General features: G+C 35.6%; 1 protein-coding gene and 1 non-coding gene across 4 annotated transcripts in view; both read left to right on the top strand.

Annotated features, from left to right (window-relative positions):
• Window positions 1–21,171, top strand: part of LOC145255858 (sodium/calcium exchanger 1-like) — a 628,006-nt gene that overhangs the window by 543,711 nt on the left and 63,124 nt on the right. The window contains exon 3 of one of the 3 annotated variants that reach the window (XM_080114623.1): window positions 15,383–15,412. The exons of 1 other annotated variant lie outside the window; for it this stretch is intronic. In XM_080114623.1, the coding sequence (XP_079970749.1) occupies window positions 15,383–15,412 (30 nt within the window). The remainder of the gene's footprint in view (window positions 1–15,382; window positions 15,413–21,171) is intronic. One more of the 3 variants, XM_080114624.1, reaches the window with a different exon arrangement.
• Window positions 3,079–3,272, top strand: LOC145255997 (U2 spliceosomal RNA). The gene has a single exon (XR_013863921.1). It is a non-coding gene; the product is annotated as a U2 spliceosomal RNA (small nuclear RNA).

A 21,171-nucleotide genomic window follows, 5' to 3' on the forward strand; every position in this document is an offset into this window, starting at 1 on the left:
ATTTATTGCGCCATGTCCAGTTGTAGTTCATTAACCACAAAAGATAAATGCTAAACTTGCCACTTGAAAATGTAGAGGAAGCTATTAGAGGTGAGAGGGTCCTCTTCACATTTGCTGCTAACCAAAAATATCTGTTCACTATTCTTTACTTCATTTGCTTTTTTTTTATGGAAATTACTCCAGACAAGATATGAAGCCACCTAATGTAGTAGCTAAAAATACTGTTGTGGTCAAAAACTAACCAGTGATAAGTGTTAGATAGATTCTGACCTAGAAAACAGCAGAAATTTGTCAGAAATATCCCTCATAGAATATGAGAACTAAAGGACAAAAACAATTTTTTTATTTATATGATTGTGCGTGTTGAAAACTAAACTGGACTTTGAGGAGTAAACTTTTACAAATGTGTAAAAATCCATTTTAAAATAATTGGATTCAACAAAGTTCCTCAAAGACATTTTTACCCACAGCCGGTTATCATATATCTTTTTAAAAATTGTAAATAGAATTTTTGTTAAATCTTCAAATTAAATATGTCTTTAGAAAATTTTTTATATCATAGAAGACCTTAATTGACTACCAAATATTATTTTGTATAATAACTCTTTGGCATCTTTTTTTGTCTACTTTGTGATCACCAGGATTCCATCTTGTTGGCATTATGTGCTTTTGCAATGTTCTTTGAGTCATCAAGAAAGCAAATAAATTAAAGTCTTTTATACCTGAAACATGTGCTGGTCTTTTTGTTCTCTTCATATTAGTCAGCCATCAGTCTTACTCATGATGTTATCCATAGAAGATTTTGTCTTGCTCTCTTACCCTGACATTCTCACACTATGAAGAATTCCGGAATCTGCCGTCAATTCTAGCACCACAGCTCTGTTTGTTAAAACCAGAACAAACAACAAATACAACCTGCTAACTGACTGTTCCATTTTCCAGCCTGTCTCTGTAGAAACATTAAGGTTTTTTGTCTCAATACCTTATCTATAAATATAAAAGCGAAAATGTGGGTATGTATGTATGTTCGCTTTTTGTGTATGTCCAAGAAAGGATTTTTTTCAGTGGCTTCTCGAGGCCGTCGCTCATTTTTAAAACGTTTTATATCACGTCGAAATCATAATATCTACGAGTTACGAACTGGGGTCACGTGTGTAGTTAATCTGTCCAACTTTCGAAAGCTAAATATTCAATATTTTTCGATCGGTGCATGTTGATTCGCCTTTTTCGTATAAGAAAAGCAAAACTAATATGAAGGTTGTTACATCGTTCCCAGCGTGATTTGCCGGGAACGTTCAAAAGCAATCAGCTTTGATCAATGCAGTTTTTTCCTTATATCAGACAATTGCTATTCAATTTGGATAATCTCCTTTCAATGGGGAGCTGGTGCCCCGCGATGACCTCATTAAGCGTCCACTTGTCAATTAAACCTCCTTGACTTGACTCACTTTAATCGCTCTTACATAAACATTGTCGCCATAGTGCAGGTGTTCAGGCTCAGTCTATAGGCCTCAAAGCTCCGGGTTCAAGCCCGCATGCCACCAACCCCCCCATCTTTTTTTTTTTTTTTTTTTTAAATCGCTCTCGTTAAGTTTCCTCTTTGTTCTGATTTACCCTTCCCCATACACACACACACCTACAAATACCCGAGCAACGCCGGGTACCCCCGCTAGTCTATATATATAAAAGGCAAAATGGGCGCAAGTGTTTGTATGTCCATGAAAGGCTTTTCAGATTGGGGTTCCGTTGTTGGTTAAATTCTGTGAGAAGTTTTCCTATACTTCCGAGATCATAATCTGAGATTCACAAATGGACACTGTTTCTTCCCACCGTGCCGTTGTTTTGAGTGTTTGCCTTTTTCATATAATAAAGTGAAACTATTTGAAAAATGATAGAAAGCGGGAAGCTTGGCCTTCGGGCTGGGCTGATGCAGCACTTCACTTAATTGGTCTTCGGTCAATGTAGGGGAAACCCTTCATACTGAGACAATTACTTCTTTTTTTTTTTTTTTTTTTTTTTTTGATACTGCTAGAGTGCCCCCTTTTTGGGGAGCTGGTTTTCCCTCACATTACAAACAACCTTGTGTCTAATTTGCTTTCATGGGGAAGCAAATAAATAAAATGACAGAAGGCAGGAAGCTTACCTGGTCTCCGGCCAGGTTTAAAAGCAATGTTCATTTCTGCATATGTGTGCTGACTTCTATGATTCTTAAGTTAATCACCAACTCATTGAATTCACTATCCTCTTTGGCCTATGTTTAGCAAGGAAGACTAATTACCTACATTTTTGGGTTCGATCCCACCTCTTTCTCTCTCTCTATCTTTTTTTTATTTTTTATTTTTTCCTTGTGCCAATATCCTCCACCCGGGCACAAGTTAATTACCAACTCATTGAATTCACTAACAATTTGTTATTCTTGGCCTTCGGGCCGATATAAGACCTTGGTCAATGTAGGGACAACCCTTCATACCAATTGTCACTATCCAGCTCCCCTACTCCCCGGAGAGTTGGTCCCCATTTCCCCTTCACTCCTCACATTAAAAATCGGCCTTGTGCCTAATTTGCTCGGTAGGGGAGCAAATAAATACCTTGTTGTTCTTGGCCTTTGGGCCAAGATCAAAGTGTAGTATCTGTTCCGGCAGATACTGCAAGCAAAGACCATATGTGGGGGCATCCCCACATATAAGACTTTGGTCAATGTAGGGGCAACCCTTCATACCAATTGTCACTATCCAGCTCCCCTACTCCCCGGGGAGTTGGTCCCCATTTCCCCTTCACTCCTCACATTAAAAATCGGCCTTGTGCCTAAGTTGCTCGGTGGGGGAGCAAATAAATACCATCTTGGCCTTTGGGCCGGGATCAAAGTGTAGTATCTGTTCCGGCAGATACTGCAAGCAAAGACCATATGCGGGGCAACCTCACGTATAAGACCTTGGTCAATGTAGGGGAAACGCTTCATACCAATTGTCACTATCCAGCTCCCCTACTCCCCGGGGAGTTGATCCCCATTTCCCCTTCACTCCTCACTTTAAAAATCGGCCTTGTGCCTAATTTTCTCGGTGGGGGAGCAAATAAATAACTTGTTCTTGGCCTTCGGGCTAAGATCAATGTGTAGTATCTGTTCTGCAGATACTGCACTTAAGATAATTTGTACCAGTCAATGGAGGGAAACCCTCTATACTGGGACAATTATTATTTTTGTTAACCAGAGTGCCCCCTTTTAGCCTACTTTTAGGGGAGCTGGTTTTTACCCCACATTAAAAACGGCCTTGTGCCTAAATTGCTTTGGTAGGGAAGCAAATAAATACAAAAAAAAAAAAAACTCATTGGATTCACTATCCTCTTTGGTCTAATGGTTAGTGTTAAAAACTAATTACCCACCTTTCTCTCTATCTTTTTTTAAATTTTTACCACGTGGAAGCCATTCTTAACATCGCTTTGTCCTTGTGCCAATATCCTCCACTTGGGAAATGCTGTGTACTCCCTGCTAGTCTAATATATAAGATAAAATGTGTGTGTGTATATATCTGTGAAAAACTTTCGACATGCATTGGAACCTCACGAGATCAGTATCACTTTCAAGCTGGGTCCTTCAGATGACAAATATTGAAAAAATGGATAAAAGCATTCCTTTCCTCACTCTCAACTGGCCAATTTTGTACAAGGAGAGGGTCACTTTTTGTCACCAACATTTTAGCAAGTCATTGTCACCGTTGGATTGACTATGCTTAATTTCAATGCTCTTGATTTCCAGTTGTGTGATGGAGACATTGGCTAAGACATTGAGTTTTTTTTTTCCTTCACATTATGGGTTCGAGCCTGCCTGCCTACTAGCACTTTTTTTTTACCACCTCTCTTCACCCAAACTGCCTACTGTTGTTTTGATCCCCCTCCTCTCACTACTATCACTTTTTTATCCTCCCCTCCCGTTACTACCACTTATTTCTTCCCCCACCCTGGGTCCCTTACCACACCTCTCCACACCCAGGCAACGCTAGGTACCCCCGTCAGTCTAATATATAAAAGACAATGTGTGTGTGTGTGTCTGCCAAAAACTTTTGACACATGCATTGGAACCTCACGGGATTGGTAGCGTTTTCAAGCTTGATTATTCAGGCAACAAATATCGAAAAATTGGCCAAAAACATTAATTCCTTCATTTTCAACTGGGGGGGGGGGTTACAAGAAGGGGTCGGTTTTTACATCACCAGTTTTGCAAGTCATCGTCTCCTTTCGATTAACTACACTTAATTTTGACATTTGCGACTTTCGGTTGCGTGACGGAGACATCGGCTGAGACGTTAGGGTTTTTTTTCCTCCTTCGTGTTACAGGTTCAAGCTTGTCCGCCTACTACCATTTTCTTTCTTTTTTTTTTTTTTACTTTTTGTGTGTTGAAAAAAATGTTATTTTCGAAATTAGTCATGTAATATTCTGTGAAGGTAGGACTGAGAGGTAACCACATCATGACACTATCAATTTGTGTGTTTTACCTGCAGGGTCATTGAAGGGGACTTTAGTAGTGTATGTTAGTAAGAATTATATATATAATTTAGTTCCTTACATCAAGTTGCTTCATGTCTTACCTGGAATGCTTTCCATTTCTTTGTACTGATGTCATGCTCTCTGAGTAATTATTTTAAGTTTCTCTTTCTCTCTCAACTGGTTTATTAGAATGAATGGAAAGAAAGTTGTCTGTTTGACCTAGTTTCAGTGTTATTGTAACAACTATCAGAAGGAATGAAAGAAAGTACCCTCCTTATGCACTAATTTGGATCCTGCTGATCTAAAGGAATGAATATTATAGGTATTTAGTAGGGTGTACTATAACAGTTTTGTGTCGTACTGAATCCAATGACATGAGAAACAGAAATTACAACGTTCTCTTATATAATAGATAACAAGTAAAAAGAAGAGGCAACAACTCATTGTAAATGCTTTATTTTCTTGGTGACCTCCCTTTTTAACTAATACATCTGTTAGGATATGAAAAACGAAACCAGCTCCATTTAAGAGAAAACGTGATGAACAACATTGTCGCTAAATTTAATCATTCCAATAAGCATTAATGCTTAATGCTCATGACTTATTTTGCAGCCATCAACATACATTTAAAAGTACACAAAAGATGTTTGTATATTTTGGTCCATTTTTCTTTTTCATTGTGTCGTTCCATCTGTTACTTCAGCTGTTGCTGCTGTTGAAGAAGTCGGTTTTGATTTTTCTTTTTATCCAATCACTTTCTAAATTCTTCTGGCATCTGACATTCCTTGTTCAGAATTTCTGTCATTTTGGAGAGGAGAAAGGTGTGAGGCAGAGGGGGGTCATCCTTTTTAGATAATACCTTTCTTACATGTTCGTCTTCTTTTTGTCTGTCTTCACACTGGGGATGTTTAATCGTTATTCTCTTTTTTGCTTTTAGGTTTGCCCAATGTAAATCAATCTTATCTGAAGAATTTTCTCTTCGCACTTCGTTTGCTTTCTCCCTAGCAGACTATTTGGCACTTTATCAATCTTTCATTTTTCTGCACCTCTCAGCTCCATTAACATAAAATCAGTAATGCACATTATATATATATATATATATATAATAATAAAACAATATTCGTTTCACAACAGGTAAAATTAATTCCACAAACAGAACTGTTTTGTACCATTTTTATCTTTCCTAATGACGATTAAAATCAACATATAACTAACATTAAATATTTTCTCTAGAATCCTTATTCCAATTGTAATTCCGATCCCGATACATGATTCTGGAAAATATCATAAGTTTAACACGTAAGCTTAAGGGGTCTTAGTAAGAAATTACATTTAAGGAATCTTGCATTTTCAAATTGAATGCAAATCAGAAATATATTAAATTGTGGACTATTTATTACTTGGTGTCTTATATCTATTAAAATTTTACAAAATTTTTAAGTAACTAAATTTACATGAATCGCTTCATTACTTTTTAATCACTTTGCATGAAAGTAAATCGAATGTAGTCCCATATTTGCATCTTTTGCGACTAGCAGCTGGGTTACAAAATTTATAATAGTTAGTTTAGGAGTAAATTCTGTACATATAAACATATCTAGCCTATATAAACACACGCATCTTTTTAACACTTTTTGGTACAGTTCCAGTTACACTGGGTTGTCCATGTTTACTTGTTATAGAAATGTAGGTCGCCCATAGCTGAGATACACAGACAAATCGAAAGATGTTCGGTCAGCAATTAATATTCCTCACCAAGACTTCAAAAACTGTACACAAGAAATGAAAAGGTGGGGAGCGACTTATTACAATGGACTGAAAAATTTCATAACTTGTCTATGCTACAGAGAAAGACATGAAAAAGTAGAGAAAATGCTCCAACTAACATATTATTCGTATACTTGCCTTATTTGTGAATTTCGCTGCAAGTCTCTTGCCAGACTTAGGTGTCATGAGCGGTTTAAAAACAAATTAAAAATTGTGGGACCTCCTACATCAGAACTGGCAGAAGTGTCCATCATCATATACTGTATATATATATATATATATATATATATATATATATATATATATATATATATATAGTAGTTTTTATATAGCCAGATATTAGTGGCTACATATGTGCATTCATGCTTCGATATTTTGAGATAAATCTTTGTGCTTTCAATATCAACTAAGGAGTTTAAGTTTTGAAGACTGAGGAAGATTGATTTAAAAAAGATTGCAGCTGAAATATATGCACATATGTAGCCAATGTTTGTATAAATAAAGAAATTCATATTATAAAACTATTGCTAATTAAGCACTATTTTATAAATGGTAGTTTCATGAAGATCTGGGAAATAACAATATATACACACACACACATATATATATGTTTGTTTACCGTTTTTTGGGGGGGAAAGAATTCCAACAAAGTGCTTGATATCAAAGAAAAAAACCTTTTTTTTATATAAGAGCTTAATATTTATTTAAATGTACAGAAGGTCAGAAAAACATTGGTACCAATGTTTTTCTGAACTTCTGTACATTTAAATATATATATATATATATATATATGGTACTTCACTGAACACAGAAACTTATTTTATGCTTATCTCAAAAGATTCTGTTGTATTTACTATACAAGAATATAACTGTTTCGATCCTTACTGATATTTTAGATATAGTTCTCTGCATATGTTTTTTGTTTTTTATATTAGTCGGTAATTTATCTGTGCTAAGGATACATATATGTATATAAACCAAACAGAAAAAAGTCTCCAATTTTAGCTCACCAATTCTTGAAACTTGTGATCTAGTGATGCACTTCTGCCAAAAGAGATAAATGTTCAAGAAGAAAAACTTAATAGCTTAAATGCTTTCTTTCTGGAAGCATGCTGGATTCTTCATTCTTTACACCATCCTCCTCCTAAGACGTCTTTCCAGAGTTTCTGTCTCCAACTTAGAATATTTATCGTCCCATCTTCACATAATTGCAATAAAAGGAAATGTTAGAAGTTACAGACAAGATGACGTGGGAACTTGAGGAGATCGTGCTTTGTTGATTCTAATTTGGTAAAGATCTCAAATTTACCGTAAAAACTATTTTAGTGTAGCCTTTTCTTTTCCTAGAGAGCAAAGAGTCTCTCTTTCTCCATTCCCCCCTCGCTTTTTCTCCATTCCCCCCTCGCTTTTTCTCCATTCCCCCCTCGCTTTTTCTCCATTCCCCCCTCGCTTTTTCTCCATTCCCCCCCTCGCTTTTTCTCCATTCCCCCCTCGCTTTTTCTCCATTCCCCCCTCGCTTTTTCTCCATTCCCCCCGCTCAACCTTCCTATTCCCCCCGCTCAACCTTCCCATTCCCCCCGCTCAACCTTCCCATTCCCCCCGCTCAACCTTCCCATTCCCCGCGCTGAACCTCCCCATTCCCCGCGCTGAACCTCTCCATTCCCCGCGCTGAACCTCTCCATTCTCCGCGCTGAACCTCTCCATTCTCCGCGCTGAACCTCTCCATTCTCCCCGCTGAACCTCTCCATTCTCCCCGCTGAACCTCTCCATTCTCCCCGCTCAACCTCTCCATTTTCTCCGCTCAACCTCTCCATTTTCCTCGCTCAACCTCTCCATTTTCCCCGCTCAACCTCTCCATTTTCCCCGCTCAACCTCTCCATTTTCCCCTGTCCCTCTCTCTTTCTGTCCCTCTCTCTTTCTGTCCCTCTCTCTTTCTGTCCCTCTCTCTTTCTGTCCCTCTCTCTTTCTGTCCCTCTCTCTTTCTGTCCCTCTCTCTTTCTGTCCCTCTCTCTTTCTATCCCCCTCCCTTTCTATCCCCCTCCCTCTCTCTCTCTCTTTCTATCCCCCTCCCTTTCTATCCCCCTCCCTCTCTCTCTCTTTCTATCCCCCTCCCTCTCTCTCTCTTTCTATCCCCCTCCCTCTCTCTCTCTTTCTATCCCCCTCCCTCTCTCTCTCTCTCTTTCTATCCCCCTCCCTCTCTCTCTCTCTTTCTATCCCCCTCCCTCTCTCTCTCTCTTTCTGTCCCCCTCTCTCTCTTTCTATCCCCCTCCCTCTCTCTCTTTCTATCCCCCTCCCTCTCTCTCTTTCTATCCCCCCCTCTCTCTCTCTCTTTCTATCCCCCTCTCTCTCTCTCTCTCTCTTTCTATCCCCCTCTCTCGCTCTCTTTCTATCCCCCTCTCTCTCTCTCTCTCTTTCTATCCCCCTCTCTCTCTCTTTCTATCCCCCTCTCTCTCTCTCTCTCTCTTTCTATCCCCCTCTCTCTCTCTCTTTCTATCCCTCTCTCTCTCTCTCTATCCCCCTCTCTCTCTCTTTCTATCCCCTCTCTCTCTCTTTCTATCCCCCTCTCTCTCTCTTTCTATACCCCCTCTCTCTCTCTTTCTATACCCCCTCTCTCTCTCTTTCTATCCCCCCTCTCTCTCTCTTTCTATCCCCCTCTCTCTCTCTTTCTATCCCCCTCTCTCTCTCTTTCTATCCCCCCCTCTCTCTCTCTCTTTCTATCCCCCTCTCTCTCTCTTTCTATCCCCCCCTCTCTCTCTCTTTCTATCCCCCCTCTCTCTCTCTTGCTATCCCTCTCTCTCTCTCTATTGCTATCCCTCTCTCTCTCTCTCTATTGCTATCCCTCTCTCTCTCTCTCTATTGCTATCCCTCTCTCTCTCTCTCTATTGCTATCCCTCTCTCTCTCTCTCTCTATTGCTATCCCTCTCTCTCTCTCTCTCTTTCTATCCCTCTCTCTCTCTCTCTCTTTCTATCCCTCTCTCTCTCTCTCTCTTTCTATCTCTCTCTCTCTTTCTATCTCTCTCTCTCTTTCTATCCCTCTCTCTCTCTCTTTCTATCCCTCTCTCTCTCTCTTTCTATCCCTCTCTCTCTCTCTTTCTATCCCTCTCTCTCTCTTTCTATCCCTCTCTCTCTTTCTATCCCTCTCTCTCTTTCTATCCCTCTCTCTCTCTTTCTATCCCTCTCTCTCTCTCTCTTTCTATCCCTCTCTCTCTTTCTATCCCTCTCTCTCTTTCTATCCCTCTCTCTCTTTCTATCCCTCTCTCTCTCTTTCTATCCCTCTCTCTCTCTTTCTATCCCTCTCTCTCTTTTTCTATCCCTCTCTCTCTTTTTCTATCCCTCTCTCTCTCTTTCTACCCCTCTCTCTCTCTCTTTCTACCCCTCTCTCTCTCTCTTTCTACCCCTCTCTTTCTACCCCTCTCTCTCTCTTTCTACCCCTCTCTCTCTCTTTCTACCCCTCTCTCTCTCTCTTTCTATCCCTCTCTCTCCCTTTCTATCCCTCTCTCTCTCTTTCTATCCCTCTCTCTCTCTTTCTATCCCTCTCTCTCTCTTTCTATCCCTCTCTCTCTCTTTCTATCCCTCTCTCTCTCTTTCTATCCCTCTCTCTCTCTTTCTATCCCTCTCTCTCTCTTTCTATCCCTCTCTCTCTCTCTCTGTTTCTTTATATTCCTCTTTCTCTCTCTCTCTCTTTCTATCTTTCTCTCTTTCTATCCCTATCTCTCTCTCTTTCTATCCCTATCTCCATCTTTCTATCCCTATCTCCCTCTTTCTATCCCTATCTCCCTCTTTCTATCCCTATCTCCCTCTTTCTATCCCTATCTGTCTCTTTCTATCCCGCTCTCTCTCTTTCTATCCCTCTCTCTCTCTTTCTATCCCTCTCTCTCTCTTTCTATCCCTCTCTCTCTCTTTCTATCCCTCTCTCTCTCTTTCTATCCCTCTCCCTCTCTTTCTATCCCTCTCTCTCTATCCTCTCTCTCTCTTTCTATCCCTCTCTCTCTCTTTCATTCTATCCCTCTCTCTCTCTCTCTCTCTCTCTCTGTTTCTTTATATTCCTCTTTCTCTCTCTCTCTTTCTATCTTTCTCTCTTTCTATCCCTATCTTTCTCTCTTTCTATCCCTATCTTTCTCTCTTTCTATCCCTATCTCTCTCTCTTTCTATCCCTATCTCTCTCTCTTTCTATCCCTATCTCTCTCTCTTTCTATCCCTATCTCTCTCTTTCTATCCCTATCTCTCTCTTTCTATCCCTATCTCTCTCTCGCTTTCTATCCCCCCTCTCTCGCTTTCTATCCCCCCTCTCTCTCTTTCTATTTCTCTCTTTCTATCCCCCTCTCTTTCTATCCATTGTTCTCTCTTTCTATCGTATTTATCTCCACTTTCTTTCACTATGCTTGAGGCTTCTAAAATGTCAAGGAATCTGCAGCACTTGGAATCGGAGGAATTTGGCACGTTTCCTTCTCGAACGATGACATAATTATTTACGCCTTTGGATACCAACGTTTAAAACTACACAGGATTACAGAGTTTATTCTTGGCCATGTATATACAGAGCCAGGTTCTACTCTCCCCACTAAAAAAAAAAGGAAGAAAAATGAAGGAATGAGGCTTCTAGAGGGGGCCCTTAAGAAGAATTGTTCCAGTAATGCTCTCAAGGCATTCCTAGTTTTCATTTTGTTTCATTACGTAAAATGTTACCATAAAAATGATATAGTCACTTTTCATAGCAACAAAATATGATTTCTTTTTCATATAAAAATGTGACTGTCTGAATGTTAGCCTTTTTATTTCATCTTACAAAGATTAAAATCAAGATATGCAACCAAATCTTGAGTGCATCAAAATCTGGCGTTGAAAAATTATACAAGATATTTTAAGACTTTTATGATTAAAATTTTAATTGAATACTTTTGCTAATTATCACTGTTAGTGAAATTCATTAAGTACAAATTTATATGCGGAAAATAAGAGAGAAAAAAAAGGTTTCTTTCGTTTTGCTTAATCCTCCGACAAAATATGCCCAACCCAAGGGAGATAATCCCTAAAATCACCTTTTTTGTTTCATCTTAGAGTTGCCTCCCTTGCACTGTATTTTCTAGAAAAGCAAAAGTATGTAAGATGTCTATCCACGGGTTCATAAAACATTTTTTTCACTAATAGTGACAACAGAAGGATTCAGTTAAAAATTGAATCAAAGGAAAGTCTTAAAAAGTACCTAGTGACCACTGAAATTGACTTTTTTTTATAATTTATGGACACACCCTTAAACCCACGGTCCGATTTCTTGTGATACAGAGCTAACTCACTTTTCCTTAGTTGAAAAAAAAAGTATGGCGTTTACACCTGACGACGGTTGGAGGATTCATCAACCGAAACATTGTGCCAATAACACTCAAGATGAGAATAATTGCCCGAACAATCAAAACAATACAAACAAGATTATTTAATTTTGTTTGATTTATTAAATGGCAGTTTTATAATAGGATATATATATATATGTTCTCGTGCTCGATACAAAGTAGAGCTTTATATGAATATACATTAGGCAGCTTATGTGAGTTAACCAGCGTTTAAGTGTTAATATATTTCTTTAGGGCTACAAGATCAACTGAAACCTAGTTTATATTTCAGCATTGGACAGATGTATTAATATTGAAATTCTGGTGAACTTGCATAGGCTATTTTAATGTTTATGAGTTTATTTATACAGTTTTGTAACACTTCTGTCCATTACAAACATTAAAATCAAGAAATAATGCTATTAAACTTTAAACCTAAAATTCTTATTCCAATTTGATTACTGAAAATATCTAAAATCTTTTAAAATACTCCTAAGAAACTGAAATTTGGGGAATAATTGATGGTCAATTAATATTTTTAGATTTAAAAAAAAATCAGAAATATCCAATCCTTGTTTTATCGCGTTTGCATAAAACTAAATTTAATTAAATATAATTTATAGGACCTTCACATACACCTAGCGGCTGTGTTATAAAATTCGTAAGGGTCGGTTAATTAGTTTAGGAATGAATCTTGCACATAGAAATAGATGCACATACTTAACTTCATTTCGGATTACTTTCCTGATTCACAATATTTCAAATGATTTTGCCCTCCTGCGTTTTTCAAATTCCATATGTTAAACTCTGGGATTGTCTTGGATAATTGTTGTAAACGAAGGATCATTTTGATTTAAAAACGGAGACAGATGGAACTTCTCAGCCAGGTTTTCGGCAACCCATGTAGAAGGAAACTTATGTATAACCTACAGCTAAAGTGATCACTGGTTATCTTCTCTTGGCATATCATGGTAGTTTAGAATATTACTCGTGTTGTCAAAGCAGTTGTCAATATAATTTAATGATTTAGAGATGTTTCTCTGCAGTAGTGACAAAGTGCATAATTATAACTTTTATAAGTTTCTCGAGGTGCTGTTCATCGTCTAACTGAAAATTTCATTAACCTTTATCTTCAAGTGGCTTCCACACCTTGATAAGTGTTGATGTATTAGTATTAAAGAGTGGTATTTGTGTTATACAAGCATACGTCATTATAGTGCCATCGTGTACAGGTATCTTTCTGCAATTTTATTTGTCAACAAAGCAAAAGTCCTGTTATATTGAAGGAGTGGTGTAGTATGCATGTATAACCTGTTTGAGGCACAGTCACAAATCTGCACATAATACACCATACAGATCTGCAGCTGGTTTAAAGAACACAAAGCCGTGGATGAGGAAGAGATGGCAGTGGAGAAACGTAATGATATGTATCATTTGTGAAGATGCAGCAAATCATGTGTATGTTCACGCCTTATTCAGACATATTGTCTTGTCTTTTGTTTTGTTTTTTCTGTACGAAAATTGACATCAGACGTTCTGTGTTTTTACTTTATTTTTCGTCTTTCTTCATGATTTTTTTCTTTTGGTTTTTCGTTTAAACTTTATTAACCTTTTATTATTGTTGCATGTTTAAATGTATTTTTTTAATTTTTTTATCTTTCATTTTAAATTATTAAAAATAAATTTTGATTACAAATTAAAATCAAATTTAAAATATATTCCTAATAAAAACTCTTACTGTGAAACTTATATTAATTTCGTTTTGAAAAAAGATTTTTTATTTTTTGTTTTCCTGATTAAACACTCTTAAATAAACGTTCTTTTTCTTGCTAAAAAAAGGATATTCTTAAATCAATACGTTTCAAAGAAAACATTCACAATCCTTTATAAGCACACACACACACACACACATACATATATATGTGTGTGTGTGTGTGTGTGTGTGTAACACGGTAAAACTACCGGTGTTAAAAAAAAATTGTGGGGAATGTTTTATTCACCGTATGTATTTAAGAAACAAAAGTACATTTTCCGTAAAAATATTCGAAGTCGTGTTTTTTTATGTATATCTGAAGATTAATTTTATAAGATTCAATCTTTGTAATACTAATGTATTGATACAAGATCTTGTCTTTGTTGGAAAATATCTCAACTTACAATTGTTCTGAAATAAAATATTTATATCCTTGAAACATCTACTATTCATTAAGTAGAAACTAATAAAATTTATTTTTAAATCATAAATTGTTGATTGAAACTAATAAAAAAAAACATGTGACAATGATATCGTTTACAGTTTAGAATGTTTATGTACAAGGATAGATTACTAGTTATAGTTAATCTTACAGCGAACTAGCAGGTCAGCCCTGCGTTGCTCAGCCCCTATGTACTGTTCATAACTATATGTGCATATATAACCGATTTTTAATTATAAATTCTGAATCATTTTACTTATATATATATATATATATATATATATTAAGTTGGACACATATCCAGGTAATTTACATCTAAAATTTCAATTGGTGGAGGAGTCTGGTAGAGTCTGCAAAGGTCAACTCTTTCAACTTTGACCTCTCGGCAGCCAAATTTCCGCACAAACTAATTAAAAAGCTTGCTGCATGTATAAATGCCCTTTATGTAAAATTTCAAATGTTTAGACCTCAAATTGGCTGAATAATTTGCTAGAGACCGCAAAGGTCTAATCTTTAGAACTTTGACCCAGTGGCAACCAAATTCTCGGCTAAAAACCGATTAAAAAGCAAGCTTGCTCTATGTCTGAATACACTTTATGTAAAGTTTCAAATATTTAGACCAAAAATGGCTGAGTAATTTGGTAGAAACGTCAACATTTTTTTTTAACTTAGACCCCAATTTTGACCCCCTTAACATTCTTTTGTTTTGGGCTCAAATCAAATGAAAATGTTTGATCCGTGTCCAAGTAACCTACATCTAAAATTTCAAGTGTTTATACCCCAAATTGGCAGAGTAGTTTTGTAAAGTTTTCAAAAGTTAAATCGTTGAACTTGACCCCTTGACAGCCAAATTTCTGACCGAAAACCGATTAAAATGATTTTCCCAAATTTCAATATCCCTTATGTTGAATCTCGAGTCTGTAGACTGAAAATTGACAGTAGTTGGTAGGGAAATGTACACACACACACACACACACACACACAGACAATTTCACTTTTATAGATATATAGATTAAATCATATTGACACACCGGTTCTAGTCAAATTACTGATATTAAGCAACATCAAACCTGGTTAGTACTTCGATGGATGATCATAGAAAATTAAGGGCTTTACGCACATTGCCAAAACGTATAAATAGTTACTATCTTTGCTGGGAAGTATTACTGGCGTCAGACTAATGCTCTGTTATAGGAATACTTCAGGCCAGGCGTACATTCATGTAGTAGATATGAGAGTTATTATTAAAGGTGATATATTCTCCAACAAGGCAGGTAATTTATAATATAACTTATAAAAATATTATTTCAGGCTACCTCCTAAAAACAATGAAATTTAACTGACTGTTGAATATTGAAATTTCTTTTCTCTGAGATCAAACTTTTTTTGCAAGAAAATGCCAATTGAATAATGAAATTAATTTAACTTAAATAAATTTTATTTAAATCACAAATTTTGAGTTTTTCTGTTTGTAAATATTTCTACATTTTTTTTTAAATTATTTTTACTCTTTTTTTCTCCTTTTTTTCTTTTTTTCCTTTTTTCCTTTTTATCTTTTTCTTTTTTTCACTATTTTTGATGGCCAATTGATGATGACCTTTGTTTTCTAGATTCTGAATCTACTCACTCAGGTAAATCAGGTGTGTGTTTGTTTGCGCACCAATGGTTTTTTTTTGTCTTAGATTTAGTTGGTGAACTGTCCTTTTTGAGCTAGTTTACCGCTGAATAGCCTGCAATCCACTGCCCGCCCCTTCCACCCCCGCCCACCCATGTGTGAGTCCAATAAAGACGAACATGACGGCAATCATCTCCTTATTTCTGTCTTTCATCCATCATTTGCATGTTTATACTTAGATAAGTTACTGTTCTTACATGTGCTCCAACATTCTTCATGGTTTAGCATCTTCTTTAGCATGAGCATTTGGCATTTTAATCGCCTCTTTCACAGAATCGCTCCAGAGCATTCACTCCAGGAGTAAACTTTAATCCAGGATACAGGTTTTCATAGCACTTTTGATTACCAATTTCTAAGTGTTGTGTGAGCATCTGCTTCCCTATCTACCAGGGACCCTAATTTTGGTACATTGTTGGATTAATCCAACACTATGGTTCTCAAGTCCAAACTTACACTGTCTTAAAAAAGCCAACTTCTAGTACATTTCAGGTTTTGGTAAAAAACATGTCATGGGTGGGTTATCTTGAGATTTTAACATCACATATCCAGCAAACCATAGCATTTTTATTTCTCTCTTATCTCAACATGTCTTCAGTTATGAGAGTCCAACAATCGCATCTATGCAAGAACACTGAACATGGTGCCATTTTCTTGGAGATTCATATTTTAAGTTTCCAATGCAATACATTTTCTCTGGGTTTATGTTTACTGTTAATTCTCGTATTATTCACATCACCTGCTTAAACCAATCAAACTATTAGTTTTAAACACTATGCACATTGAAAGTAAGTATGACTTTACAAACAAGATCACTATCATTTTTTAACAAAACAACCCACCCATGTACCCTCACGATGCCAACAAATTGAACTTATGATTGCAAACCTTGAAAGCAAACAATCTACATAATGCTCATTGTGGGCTATATGACAAAAAGAGTATATAGTAACATTTTTTTATAGTTGGTCTTTGAATAGTTCCTTTGATTTATGGGAGGTAAGATATGATATAAAATAAAAATACAATTTCCTCAACTTCATCCATCTTCGTTTTCTTGTTTGTCATTGTCAGTTTTAGCAAAGAAAATTACGAATCTTTGTTTCCCTCTGGTTTTGAGGTTTTGAATCTTTATTATTGCACCCTTTTTTCATTTGTCACCCAATTTATCCATGACTGTTTATTGTCATCCTTTGGTTTGAAGACGAACCTGTGTTGTGATTCTGTGGTGTCTACTTTGTAGAGTTTTCTCTTTCCAATCCTCTCCCCTGTGTGGAGACTTTCAGGTCTTGTGTGCTGTTCTCTTTGTGTTTCTTAGAACGACTGCCCACATTGTGTGTGTGTGTGTGTGTGTGTGTGTGTGTGTGTGTGTGTGTGTGTGTATCTCGCCCCACCCCATCCCTCTGGACAATCAAGTCTTCGTCCATCAAGCAAGTAGTTTGAGTTCTTCGATTTTGCATGTTTATTAGTCACGCCAATTGTCGACCATCTTTTTTTTTTTTTTCAGCTTTTCTTTGTTTTCTTTGTTTTTTTGTTTTTTGTTATTCTACTTAATTCTCTTGTTCATTTTTTCTCTAACTTTTTCTTTCTGTTCTGGTCATCGCAAATTGGCCAGATTCACAAATAACATTGAAGTTTAATAAAAGTTTTCTTTTTGTAGGAATTAGCAGTTTTCAGTAGTTTAGAAACTAGGTACCATTTTCTGGTACCATAATCCGTTTTTTTTTTTACTTTTTTTTATTTTATCTTTATTATTTTTATTTATTTATTTTTTGCCATGTGTTATTTAGCTGGAAAAAAAGATTTGGTTTAAGTGAATAAAATTTAAACTAAATAGTTTCATTTTAACCAATTCTTATCATTCAATGTCTTTATTGAAATACAAAACTCTTTTCAAATATGTTCAAATCTCCACTTAATTTGATATTTTCTAAAATTACATTTTTCTAGAAATATTCTTTGTTCAAATTAAAACCTTTCAAGAGATGTTTTCAAGACCCTCATATATTATAAAATTAACTATTGCAAGTATAAGTCGATCATTTTGTTGTGATCATTTATGTACTAACATATTCAGAAAAGTTATCAATCCACAATTTACCCCTGTTACAGGTAAAACAGTCACTTTTTAAATGTTTATAATTTAATTGTAAAGTTAATATTCCTCAGAAACTTTCTTCCTGAAAAGAAGTCAGCTCAACAACTCAGGGTAAATTCCGCACCAGGAAGAAGAATATAATCGCTTTAATTGTCCTCCTTAAAAAGGGGATTGATATTTTGCACTGTTATTTGTAATTAAATATAGAAGAAATGAATATATCCTCAAGACAATATTATCAATAAAGTAGGCCTTTTATTCTCTTTATTATGTTGCTTCATAGAATTATAATTCAAATCGGGCTTTACCTTCTCTCTGAGAAAAGATTAGGTTATTACTAATAGCTTGAGGCGCCCCTACCAGTAATGCTGATATAACTGTTCAGGTATTTTCTGTAGGCCAAAATGTACTCATCTTAATGCGCTGGCTTCTCAAAACCAGACCTGACCTTATGTCAAACCATCTAGCAAGCAAGTAAATATCTTTTTTATTCTCTACATAGAGTACATTATAATACAATATGTACATATACTTAATCTTTAAGACTAGTTAATTCATTTAGTTTGTGAGTGGTGGCTCTATCACTTCATAACGTCTCCTTCTTTTGAGAGTTGACTTCTTCCGGGAGTGGTTATAGTATCACTCCACAACAATACGCCACAAAACATTTCAGGAGAGATATGACATAAATTTGACAAAAAAAAAATTTAAAAAGAACATTTTGATAAGATTTTATTGACATTTTGCATTCTTTATATTTTATTGAATTCCGCCATAATTAATAGAAATAGAACAGAAATCATTTTGATTTTGACTTTTTTTTTTTTTTTTTTTAAATAAAAAATTTTCCCAGTTTTCATGTTTTAGAATATTTTTTAACAAAATATCTTAAGTTATTTTTTAAAAATATATTCCATATAAAATCTTTGTCTATAATTTCAATATGACATTGTCTGATCAAAAGCTTGAATATATCGTTTGTTTATTTGTTTTGCGTTTTTTATACAAAAATATCAAACAGAAGTCAATGCTTTCAGATTTTATGAATATAAAAAAGTAAATAACATTATTTTGATTCTTATCAAACATTAAATATACGTTTTAACATTTCTTAAAATGAATTTAAAAAAAAAAGGTATGTCTTCTTTTATTAGTGGGAAGTTATTTTGTAGATTTCGTTTTCTTTTTCCTGTATTGGATAAAGATAAGTATATCACATGAACCTGTTCTTTCTCAGCTTCGTTAGATTTTATTTTTTGTCTAATCGATATCTGTTGTCATGAGCATTGCACATAATTACACCTGGTGGTAAGCCCCCCCCCCCATTATTTGGGAGTTATGAGCAGTTTATTATTATTATTTATTATTATTCCCAGGTCTACTCTGACTTGAATTGGGTTCGTTACGTAGATACCAGGCCTATATTGCCTTGCTTAAAAATCTTAAGCAGATATGCAACTATGGCAATGGCAGAAAAATGATTTTTTTCAATTTTATTTTGTTCTAGCTAGGGATGGGGCATCCAGTAGGATGCCAAACATTCACCTGCTATCTCATACATTCCAATTAAAAGATCGTTTTAAAATTCTAACCGTCCCTGTAAGTGCAAGTGTTTGAATCTGTCTTGCACTTGGTTCACCGGGTATATTTGCCAAGTAGTTTTTGAAATTCCTTTTCATGAGTTTGGTTGCTCCCATAATTACTGAAACGATAGAAATCTTTCTAAGATTCCAGTTTGTTTTCATGTCCTACATATGATTTTGGTATTTTGTTATCTTTTTCCTCTCAGTTCTGTTTAAGTCAGCATCATTGGGGACACTAATTTCTATATTCCTTGTCCCATATCACTGTCCGGTTTATTAGCTCTATTTTCTAGGAACGTAGCTGTAGTGGATCGTATGGCTTATTTCCAGCTGCTAAGGATACATAATGGTCCCAGATGTGCACAGTGAATCAGCAAGTATCTATCATTGGGAAGTGGTTTGAACCGCTGTTTTTTTCTCGGCCACCACCAGGTATGAGAAAAAAAAAGCTCTCATTTACGAGTGTTTGGTTTCAGCATTAAATATCCAAAGAAATGGCTTGATAGTCCATATAAAGACAAGCTATTTAAATTAATCTTATCCGAGTAATTCTGGTCAAGAATTACATATTTGAATAAAAATGGTTGACCAAGTTGGTTTCGTTTTGTGACGTATTTGTAGTTAATAAAAATCTGAGTATTTAAGTGTTATGTTGAAATGACCAATTTTAATCTGACAGAAGATTTCTTGGGAAATTTAGTACCAAATTTTCTGATGGAATGCAATACTAAAATTGAAAACAAAAAATTAATGAAAGAAATAAAATCTCTTTGGAAAAAAGCTGCTTATCTTGCAAGAAGAAAAAAATAAATGGAATTGTATTTTGCGATTTTAGATTTAATCTTCCGTCAGTTTTCTAAATGTAAATTACGTTCTGGTTTCTGCAGAAAACAATTTCTTTTGGTTTCATTGAATAAAATGTAAATTTTCAAAAATTTGAAATAGGTTTTGTATCCTCCCCACCTCCAAAAAGAAAGAACCTCACCACCACTGTTTTGACCAAGTCTTACACAATTCCCTATTCATTTTTCTCTCTATTTGGTGCCGTCATCTATCTGTATATACCTTTATACATACACCTCTCTCTCTCTCTCTCTCTTTTTTATCTCTTTTTGTTTCTTCATTTCTGTCTCTGACTTTGTCTCCCTCTTCGACTTTCTCTCTTTCTCTCTCTTCATCCACCTCAACACATGCACTATAATGACTTTACTATTTCCTCTCAAAACCATTTGTACCATGATGGATTATATCAAAATTTACCCTACAAATTAAAAAAAAAAAAAAAAAAAAAAAAACTGTTTTGGGGAAGCAAACCACACGGAGTGTTTGTGATTAGATCACACATCTGAAATTCTCCAAAACCATTTTCAAAATTTGAAATCATTTCCTTTATCACCTCCACCCCAAAAACTCTTTTCATTGCATTAATCCATTATTTCCCCTGAGGAAAGCTTGTGATTTAACAAAACCGATGATCACCATCTCCTTCATATGTTTCTATGTTTTCATAGAATAAAAAAAATGACCTACAAAAGATGGGAGATTTTTCTATAACAACAATGCGATGTGATATTCAGTTGAACAGAAAAAAAAACATCTTCTCCCATGAAAAAACAGCAGGAAAAATGTTGGCAAGAGTTGCATTTTAGATAAACAAGAATGGATATTTTCAGGATATATTTATACAATCTGTAAAATTCAGCAACAAAAATGCTTTTCAAACTGAAGCGTGACCGTTTGTCAAAAAGAACGCTCAAACATGACTGCCTGTCAAAAAGAATGCTTTTTCAACCTAAATATGCGATACCAATCGATGAACTGCTCAGTTATTTCATAGAAATTATTTGGTGGATTTAAAATAAGTTGCATCTATTCAATCTATGCATTTACTGATGATGCTTTTAACACAAAGCCTGACAGACCACTGACCAGTGGACAAAGCTTCCTATTAAGATGTGTAGATGCATTCAAAAAACCGTGTAAGCATTTGTAATTCTTATCTTTTGCCAGACGAGATGTTATCTTTTTGAATTCTACATCGTATGT

Source organism: Euprymna scolopes, chromosome 31, assembly GCF_053919585.1.
Source record: "Euprymna scolopes isolate OS-2025 chromosome 31, ASM5391958v1, whole genome shotgun sequence".
NCBI lineage: Eukaryota > Metazoa > Mollusca > Cephalopoda > Sepiida > Sepiolidae > Euprymna > Euprymna scolopes.